This window comes from Elephantulus edwardii, unplaced genomic scaffold (genome assembly GCF_000299155.1).
Source record: "Elephantulus edwardii isolate Elephantulus edwardi_28Jun2011 unplaced genomic scaffold, EleEdw1.0 scaffold00057, whole genome shotgun sequence".
NCBI lineage: Eukaryota > Metazoa > Chordata > Mammalia > Macroscelidea > Macroscelididae > Elephantulus > Elephantulus edwardii.
Window position 1 is genome coordinate 6,630,298 of NW_006399807.1, and position 10,496 is coordinate 6,640,793.

General features: G+C 40.0%; 1 protein-coding gene across 1 annotated transcript in view; it reads right to left on the minus strand.

Moving 5' to 3' along the window:
- Positions 1-643: 643 nt before the first annotated feature.
- The window catches only part of ALDH9A1 (aldehyde dehydrogenase 9 family, member A1), a 59,856-nt gene continuing 50,003 nt past the window's right edge, over positions 644-10,496 (minus strand). Inside the window, exons 9-11 of the mRNA XM_006887378.1 lie at positions 9,833-9,974; positions 3,089-3,201; positions 644-738 (exon numbers count right to left, since the gene is read on the minus strand). Coding sequence (XP_006887440.1) covers positions 644-738; positions 3,089-3,201; positions 9,833-9,974 — 350 coding nt within the window. The remainder of the gene's footprint in view (positions 739-3,088; positions 3,202-9,832; positions 9,975-10,496) is intronic.

Sequence of the window (10,496 nt, forward strand, 5' to 3'; positions counted from 1 at the left end):
TTATATTTCAGTGTATTACATTAGCATACAAAGAAAATATACATTTGAAAAGAAACTGCTATCCTAAGAGGGCAAGTTGGACCTCATGGTCAGGGGGAGATACCCTGTGTCCCAGCTCAGGAGGAAGGGGTCCTGCAGCAAGTAACATTCGTACAGGCTGGGACCTCTTGTTACCCTGGTCACCTCTCTATCGCCGTTGCTGGAGTTTTCCAGGGACCATCAGTGAGCAAAAATTATGACTACTGATTCTACCAAGAGCTTACAAAGGACTGTTTTTAAAATGAGCTACAGAATTACTACTGTGGGTGAGTCGGATCTGGGACAGAAGGATAATCCTAGTTCTCTCCCTGGTCTCCAGAAATGTGTCGCTAGCTTTTAAAGATGTCACAGAAATTTGTTGTGAGGGAAATCAAAAGTTTCTTGATTATTACCTAAAAGGCACTTACACACATTTTTCACTTAAAAAGGTGGTTAAGAGTGAAATCCTGAGCCATTCTCTTATCCTGAATGATAAATATTCTGGATTGTAAATAGTATTAAAAAAAATTACAAAATGAAATTTTGTATTGTTCTGCTTCTGGAAAAATGGCCAGTGATTCTCCACGTCCACCCACAGCCACATGGACAGGTTTTCCATAGACTTTCAGAAAGTAGACTCAACATTGCCCATCTCCACGCACACAGTCTTCAGTTGTGAATAATATTCAATTGTCACACGACCATTTTCTCTGCCAAATCCTGAAAGGAAAAAGGGAGTCAGTTTGTGCTATCACTGCAAGTCTGGAAGGTCACAGTGAATCTTCGAAGAGAGGCACTGAAAAACACAGCCACTTAAAAATGCCAGGCTAATGTGCTAAAGTCATTTATTAACTGGAGACAGGTATGGGGGGGATCAACTCAGGACTCTTTGGGGATAGAGGTAAGGAACAAAATTAGATAACTCCCAGATTAAAACAAGCTTGGAAGCAGGAGTGGCATCCACTTCCAAAATAGCTTGCCTCCAGAAACTCTATGAACTTGGAGAAATGATAAAAGTTATACAAGTGTTCAGGCCTTTCATTCATATGGTCACTATGAGTTGTCTATGACTCAAAGGCACTTAAGAATAACAACAACAATAATGAGAGAGCTCTGTTGGCTTAGTGGATAGAAAGTTATGCTACCAAGTCAAAGGTGGCTGATTTTAATCTGCGGCCGTCAGGCCTGGTTTTAATTGGTTTTGGTAAAACATTCTTCTAAACAGTATAGCACTGGTCTGTCCATTTGCTGTACAGAGCTAACTCATGGTTGCTGTGATACTGAATGCTGAGACACTGGTGCATCAAATGTGACAATGGTTACCCATGGTGGACAGTGTTTGATGGAGTTCCTCAATCAAAACAAGCTTAGAAGCAGGAGTGGCATCTACTTCTGAAATAGCTTCCCTCCAGAAACTATGAACTTCGAGAAATGATGAAGATAATACAAGTGTTCAGGTCTTTCATTCATAGATTCGTCTACAACTCAATGGCACTTGACACCACCACCATGACTTATTAGTATAAATCTTCTTAACTCAAGATACCTGTTCTAGCTTGGGACCTGAAAACTGTTCAAGCTTATTAAGCAAGAGAGTAGTCTCTACAACAGTCAACCTGACAGCCTTGAAAGCTGGTGCTAATTTAAAACTTAACTCTACAAGATATAATGCATTAATTTACTATTAAACCACATACACATAGGTAAGGGGACCCCTTAGGATTCTGCACAGAATCCAAGACACCGCCCAGCCTGGCCTTTCTTGCACATTCTGCCTGCAGTTTAAGCAGGCTCCACTGCCTGGCAGACAAGCTCAGGTCCTCAAAAATGTCAGTCGCCATGCAATACCACCTAAAAGGTAAGATGCACCAGGGTCCTTCAAAGACTTGCTGGGTCTCTTGTGCCCTCACAAATCCTCTAAGAACCAGCATCCAGAACGGGCATTGCAGGTCAGGTACTGCTCTGCAGATCTCGTCATCTTTATGCCTCTCTCTCTCATTCCCTGTAGACAAGGCTGTGGATGCTGATGCGAAGCTTTCTAATTGGGAAAGAGTAAGCTGGTCTAGTATGCCCCGTCAAGGCTTGAAGCTAAACTCTTATCCCAAACCAATTTTTCTGTACTAAGGATTATGTAAAATGGGTCTCTGATTCCCACTATGCATTTGTATCCGCACACCGCACCGCTGAGTACCCTACAAGGATGAAGAGGGTTAGTGGAGTTTGTCGACTGAGAATGCACCAAACTAATCCTGCCAAATTAACACCCACAGGCTCTTCAGCATTCAACAGGATTTACTGTATGTTTGCAAAGTCTGTGATGGGCATAAATATTTGCTAAACAGACCAGGAGGTAAAATTCTTAGAATGATGCCTCTAGAAAATCCAAACCAATCTGCAGTCTAAATAAAGAGGGATGGCACAGGCAAAAAACTCCAAAGAACTCTGAGGTAACTATTTCTGATGTCTCAAGCCTACTACTGCTGCACTAAATACTGGCCATACTGTAACATCATATTTCTGGTTGATTATTAAATAAATAGTATGCAATGGCTTAGAGAAAACATTCCTATATGCCATTGAGTGTAATGATAATGACTAGAAATGATTACAAAAATGTTAGATTAGATGGGTAGAGGGAACGGTGGGTAAAGCAAATGGAAAAGATCTGGTGTGGAACGAGAACCAAAACTTACTAAATCAAAATTTATTTTAAAAAAAAAAGTTAGAGAACAGAGAATACCAATTAGTAAAACCTTTCTGAGATATTACTTTACCTAAACTGAATCTAAAAACTCAAAGTGGATTATGATGCACACACTGTGGATTACAATGAACCCTCTAGATCCTTTACAAGCTGCAAAGAGAAAAGTATTAGGGGAAAAGGGGAGGGAGAAAGATGCTTGGCTTTCATTTCTAGAAACTGATGTAGTGGGTCTGAGGACAACCAAGAATCTATGTCATCCTGATGCAGACAGACAGACTTGAGAACCCTGATCTATAATGATTGAATTATGACCAGTATCTCTAGAGATCAGGGTTTGTTTGCCCCTTGGATTCTCCAAATACTCACCTGACTTTTTGTATCCACCAAAAGGCAACTCGACTGGACTGACATTGTAGTTGTTAATGAAGCACACTCCAGCCTGAAGCTCAGCCACCACGCGATGAGCCCTCTGGAGATCCCTACAAAGTGAAGGGGTTGGGGAAAATGCTGGTTATTCATTGTTTCCTATGTTATAATTTTATCAGGGAAAATTGGAATGCCAGTTTCAAAGCTCCCAAGATCCTGCCAAATTCTTATTCCCTCAAAAATCTTTTACTATTCAAGGCAAAAAAAGGAATGAATTTGATGCATGGTCTCATCCAAAAGATATCTATAAAAACACAAAGCATCAAGTGACTATCTAAAGTACAACCTTAGTCTCTCCATCTAGAGTAGAGAAAGTAGAAACACACAGAAACCATGAGCCCAAAGACTAATGGGAACACAAACTCTAGGCTCCATGCGGCAGAGACCAGAAGAACGAGGGGGGGCGTGACTCAGTTTCTAGCCGAACACAGTTTAGAGGCATCAAGTCACCACGCGCCAGGGGCGTATGCACTCCCTAGAAAAACCAATCACACAAGATCAAAAGGGCAGCATTTGCACACAGATAAAATTCAGCAGGCAGAAAGGGACAGGAGAAAAGGGACAAATGGAGATGGGAAACACAGGGAGGAAAATAAAATGTGTTTACGTTGTGGGGATTACAATCTACGCTATGACTCAAAATGTGTATGAACTATTGAATGGAAATCCAATTTGCTCTGTAAACTTTCATTCAAATCACCAGGTAAATAAATACACGGTATCACTAAGGACACCAAAGCAATCCAATGAGAAAACAGTCCTTTCCAACAAGTGGTGCTAATGTCGAAATGCAACAGAAATAAACTGGACCGTGTACAAGATTCATTCAAATGGATTATAGGTTTAAAATGTAAAAGCTAAAATATAAAAATCTTTCAGAGAAAAATACTAAGTAAATCTCCATATAGTAAATTATCAAATGTTCTCTTAGATATATCAAAAGCATTAGACAAAAACTTCCTCAAAGTTAAACATTTTGTGCTGCAAACCAGGCCATCAAGAAAGTGAAAAGATAGACCAAAAGACATGTAAATAGAAATAAATTACAATGAGATACCACTTCATATCCAGTCCAACTCAATACCTGCTGTCATCCATATTCATTCCAGGTCACAATGACCCTAAAGGCCAGAGCAGAACCACTTGTAGGGTGTCCAATACTAAAACCTTACAGAAGCAAACTGTCACATCTTTCTCTTGAGGAGCGTATGCTGAATCTGAACCACTGACCTTCACTTAGCAGCTAAGCATCTTCCCACTGACACACCAGGGCTCCCTGCACACGCAGTAAGATGGCTAAACTTAAAAATACAGCAACTGGTGGTGAGAAGCTGGGAAAACTGCAACTCTCTCAGATATTGCTGATAGGAACAGAAAATATTGCAAAAATACTTCAGAAAACAGGTTGGTAATTCAACAAAAAGTTAAACAGAGTTTCTATAAGACCCAGCAATTTCCCCCTAGATATGTATACTCAGGAGAAATCAAATAACTCATCCACTCAAAAACTTATACACAAATGTTCACAGCAACATTAATCCTAACAGTCAAAAAGCAGGAATAACCTAAATACCCATCAATAAACAAGTATGTAAACAAAATGTGGCACAGTCATAAAACAGGAGTATTACTGAATAATAAGAAAAAAATACTGATACACATTACAATACAAACAAACCTTGAGAACAGTCAGTCACAAAAGACTACACACTGTATGACTGTATAAAAGTTTCTCAACTCAAACTCATCAAGGTTGACTAAGAACTCATAGCTGGCCCCCAAGGCAGGGTTTTAGAGGCTTTAAATCGCATAGTAGGAGATTGTCCATCATCTTCCTGTGGAGCAGCTGGTAGATTTAAATGATTTTTATCTGGGCTGGCAATGTAACTCCTTACCCACAGGCCACCAGAGCTCCCTGTGTAAGTGGTTGGTACTGTTGTTCTGCACTATCCAGCAGGGTTTTAGAGGAGATAAATCTTACAGGAGGAGACTTCTCATCCTCCTGTGGAGTAGCCAGAGGATTCGAACTATGTGTTTTGGAGATAAGAGTGTAGGTTCTTAGTAGGCCACCAGAGAGAGCTCCTAGTGGTCAGAAGCTCTATCAGTTAGCAGAGTTAAATCTATAGACAGAGACAGGTCAGTGGCTGCCAAGATTATGCCTTGACATACAAAAAAAAAATCCTTACAACTGGACCAATAAACAATATCATGATAAATGGAGAAAAGACTAAAGTTGTCAAGGACTTTTCTTGCATACACTATTGACATCCCTGGTACCAGCAGTCAAGAAATCAAGACATTTTGTTGCACTTGGCAAATAGGCTGTACAGAACCTCTTTAACGTTAAAAAACAAGGATGTCACTTCAAGGACTAAGGTGCACATGACCGAAATCATGGTATTTTCAGTTGCTTCATAAGCCATGTTAAAGTTGGACAACGAGTAAAGAAGGCTCAAGACGACTTTACGCTTTTGAATTGTGGTATTGACAAAGAATACTGGCATACCATGGACTGCCAGAAGCAGGAACAAATTTGTCTTGGAAAAAGTGCAGCCAGGGTCCTCCTTAGAAGCAAAGATGTTGAGAGTTCATTTCACAAATTGTGGGAATGTTATCAGGAGGGGCTGGTTTTAGGTCAAAGGTACCATGCTTGGAAAATCAGAGGATAGCACAGGAGAGGAAGAACCTTACTGAGATGGACTAATACTGTTAAGTGCAACAATGGGCTTAAACACAGTAGAGACTGAGAAGACAGTTTTCCTTCTGTTGTAGCCAGGGTCACTGTGAACTGCAGACAACCTGATGGCACCTAACAACAGAGCTGGGGGTCAGAATGGGAGGACTGCTAATGAGCATAGGGTTTCTTTTGGCAGTGATGAAAATGTGTTAAATTATGGTGATGGCTGCACAACTCTGTAACTATATTAAAACCCACTAAATTGTACGCTCTAAATGAGTGAATTGTATAGCATGTGAATTATCCCAATAAAACTGAAGGGAAAAGGTACAGATTTTAGCTGCCCTCCTCTGTACCTTAGTTCTGCAAGGGTAAACCAAAGCAAGGACAGAGATGTAACACACTCAACTTTCAAGTCATAAAATCATCCTCTCAATCTTTAATCAGAGCTCAAAGAAAAGCTATTGTAGCAGATATTTATGGTTATCAAGGAGGAAGCTAAGGATGGTCTGATGAACTTGACAAAAAATAAAGCCCCAGGAATTGATGGAATACCAATTGACATATTTCAGCAAACAGATGCTGCCCTGCATGGGCTCACCAAGTTGTCCCAAGAAATCTGGAGGACAACTACTTGGCCAACTTACTGGAAGAGATCTATATTTACTCCCATTAAAAAAAAAAAAAGGTGACCAACAGAGTGTGGAAATTATAGAACAATATCACTAATATCACACAGCAGCAAAATTCTGCTGAAGATTATCCAGAAATAACTGGAACAGTACACTGACAGAAAACTACCAGAAATACAGGCTAGGTTTAGAAGAGATCATGGCACTAGGAACATTACTGCCAATGTCAGATGGATCTTGGCTGGAAGTAGAGTACCAGAAGAATGTCTAATCTGTGTTTCATTGACTATCAAAGGCATTTGACTGTGTGGATCACAATAAATTGTGGCTATCCTTGAGGGAAATGGGAATCCCAGAACACTTGATTGTGCTTATGCAAAACCTATACTTGGACCAGGAAGAAGTCCTCACAACAGAGCAAAGAAACACTGCATGGGTTCAAAATCAGGAAAGGAATGTGTCAGATATGCATCCTATCTCCATACCTTTTCAATCTGTATGTAGAACAGATCATTCAGGAAGTAGGGCTTTATGAGGAGTAGTGTGGCATCAATACTGGAGGAAGACTCATCAACAACCTACGATATGTAGATGACACAAACTTGCTTGCTGAAACTGAAGAAGGCCTGAAGTGCTCACTGCAGAAGGACAAAGACTGTAGTCTTCAATACGGATTAAAGCTCACCATCAAGACGACAAAGATTCTCCCCACTGGGCCAATTAGCAGCACCATGATCGATGGAGAAGAGATTGAGGCTGTTAGCAATTACAGTTTGCTCAGCTCCACAATCAACACTCTTAACACCAGCAGTGAGGAAACCAAAAGACAAATTGCACTGGGAAAATCTGCTGTCATGGACCTTTCCAGAGTGCTGAAGAGCAACAACGTCAGTCTAGACGCAAAGGTGTGCCTACCTAATCCAGGCTATGGTCTTCTTAATTACTTGTCATACTTCAGAGAGCTAGACAATGACTAAGGATGATGAAAAAATAGATGTGTTCTAGTTGTGGTGCTGGAGAAGAGTCTTGAACATACCATGGACTGCCAAGAAAACAAATTCATCTGTCTTGGAAAGCGTGAAACCAAGTCTCTCCTTGGAGGCTAGGATGTTAAAGCTCCATCTCACATATTTTAGGCACGTGGCCAGGAAAGACTGGTCCTTGGAAAAGGTCATCAGGCTTGGAAGGATGGAGGGACAGTGCAGAAGAGGAAGACCCTGGATGAGATGGATTGATACAGTATCTGGGATAATGGGGGGTTGGTATGTCAGAATTAGTGAGACTGGCTCAGGACTGGAAAGGGTTCAGAGCTGCTGTACATAGGGTCGCTATGTGTTGTCGCAGGCGACACAACAGCCCATAACAACATGCTATATTGGTTGTTTTTTATTTAAGCCTCTTGCTTAGAGTCACCAGACCTCGGGAAGGCCTTTGTATTTAAAAGTCAGTTGTTATTATATTTTGGAGAAACATTTTTTAAGTGGTACAGCACTCTTATATCAATATGGTGTACTGAGGTAACCAGGGATTACTGTGATGCTGAGCCTTGTGCCACTGGTGTGTCAAGTGGCATAAAAGTTATCCATGGTGGACAGTGTTTGGTGGAGCTCCCAAATTAAGACAGGTTTGGAAGCAGGAGTGGCATCCACTTCCTAAACAACATGCCTCTGGAAACTCTAAGAACTTTGATAAATGATGATAGTTCTAGAAAGGCTTTAGCCTTTTGTGCATAGGGTCACTGTAAGTCATGCTTGACTTGACAGCAATCAGCCAAAAACAACAACAGATATTTAAAGAAGATCTGACTTTTCTCTTGGGCTTGGATCAGGCGACAGCAAGGTTGTATCGCTCAGCCATGGCCAAAATCAAGGCTTGGGACCTTCACGGAAAGAAGAAGGAGGAGCTGTTAAAACAGCTGGACGATCTGAAGGTGGAGCTTTCCCAGCTGCGCGTCGCCAAAGTGACAGGCGGTGCGGCTTCTAAGCTCCCCAAAATCCGAGTTGTCCGAAAATCCATTGCCCATGTTCTCACTGTTATTAACCAGACTCAGAAGGAGAACCTCAGAAAATACTATAAGGGCAAGAAGTACAAACCCCTGGATCTGCGGCCCAAGAAAACACGTGCCATGCGCCAAAGGCTCAACAAGCATGAGGAGAATCTGAAGACCAAGAAGCAGCAGCGAAAAGAGCGCCTGTACCCACTGCAGAAATATGCAGTCAAGGCCTGAACTTAAATAAATAAAACACAAAACTAAAAAAAAAAAAAAAAATAAAGAAGATCTGAGTCTTCTTTCCCAAGTTGCTGATATAAGCTACAAAAGAATCTAACCTGTGCATCATCACAGAAACAGAGTAATATCAAGAATAAAAGCAGTCTTAGAAAAATGCCACTTTCTGCAAAGACTAATTTAAGTGTGTACATACCAAGCAAACTACAACTGTTTTCCAAGAAACTGTGCTCTCAAGTCATTTACTTTTATTATTATAGTAACTCAAGTTATGTATGACAGTAATCATAACATTGCATACAAAGTTAAAGCTGGTGGCAATGCTCTACAATTTCAACAAATGGAAAAATAATGCCTACATGAATTTCAATGTATTCTATTTAGAACCAATTAACTATAAAGTCACTTAACAAATCATGTTTTCAAAAACTCCTGCCCAGTATTTATATCCCAAACACCTCAAACCAAACCCACAGCCATGAGTAGTTTCTGACTCCATGGCCCTCCACTGGGTTTCTGAGACTATCTTCTGGGAAAGGACTGGTGTATTTGAACTGATGAGATTCTGGTTAGCAGTCCCAATATGCCTCACACTACTCCCGAGAGCTCCTTTCTCTATATGCTTCAAAACACAAACTCTTACTGTAAAGTTGGTGCTGCTTCAAAGCTGACCCTCCTGTAGGTTTTCAGAGGCTATAAAGTACATGGGAAGAGTCTGCTCATCTTTTTTTCTGAGACGCAACTGGTGGATCCAAATTGACTGACTTTGGATTAGCAGCATAACTCTCTATCCACTAGGCTAACAAAGGAGGCCTCTAAATTCATTGGCAACTAATACCGGAAGTTTTCAGTAGGCACTTCAGTCAATGTTTTACCTAGATCAGAATGTTAAACGTTTATTCATTGAATTAATAGAAAGGACAGAATGTCCACTAGCAAAGCCCTAAAGTTCAATTTAAACTCAATACAGCAGGGTTTTCTGACAAGTCAGGACAAATTACAACAAACTGTTAACACTATGCACTAACATAAAATAAACAGGAAATGGTGATAGTTAATATGAATTCCAATGAGGGAATAAAGTTAATTACCCATCTAAATAGATAACATATCTTCCAAAACGGCTTTGGGTGTCATTCCTCACATACCTGGTGAAGACACCAGCTGCTAGTCCAAAACTGGTATCATTGGCTCTTTCCACAACCTCGGCTTCAGTGTCAAATGATAAGATGGACATAACAGGTCCAAAGATCTCTTCTTTCACACAAGTCATGTCATCTCTGCAATTAGCTGCAGACATTGTAACAAAAACAAATTTCAGGAAAGGAATTATTATTTCTGGCACTTGTAAATATATCATTTTACTGTTCACGGTAAATAGTGAAATACATGCAGCTTTAAAAAATTCTGTATGACAGTGCCAGCTTGAATATAAATTAGAACATCTTTTCTACATGGAATTTAACAAAATTAATCAATCATAGTTTCTGATTCTACAACTCTATTTTCTAGAATCCATTATAAGGAAATAGCTAGTGATGTGAACAAAGAACTGTATATTTAACTATTACTTACAGTAGTAAAAACAGATAGTGAAAAATTACACATCGAAAATGGACAACGTGATCATACGAACTGTATGTATCCTAATGATAAAATTATGAAGCCTCTAAATTGTTTTGGAAGAATACTTAATGAGTAAATGTTCACTGAAAAAAAGATACAGACTGTACACTGCATCATCCTGATTTTCTATTAAAATGCTTTATATATACGTTTTCTATATGTATATATGTTGATATATTGTTGTTT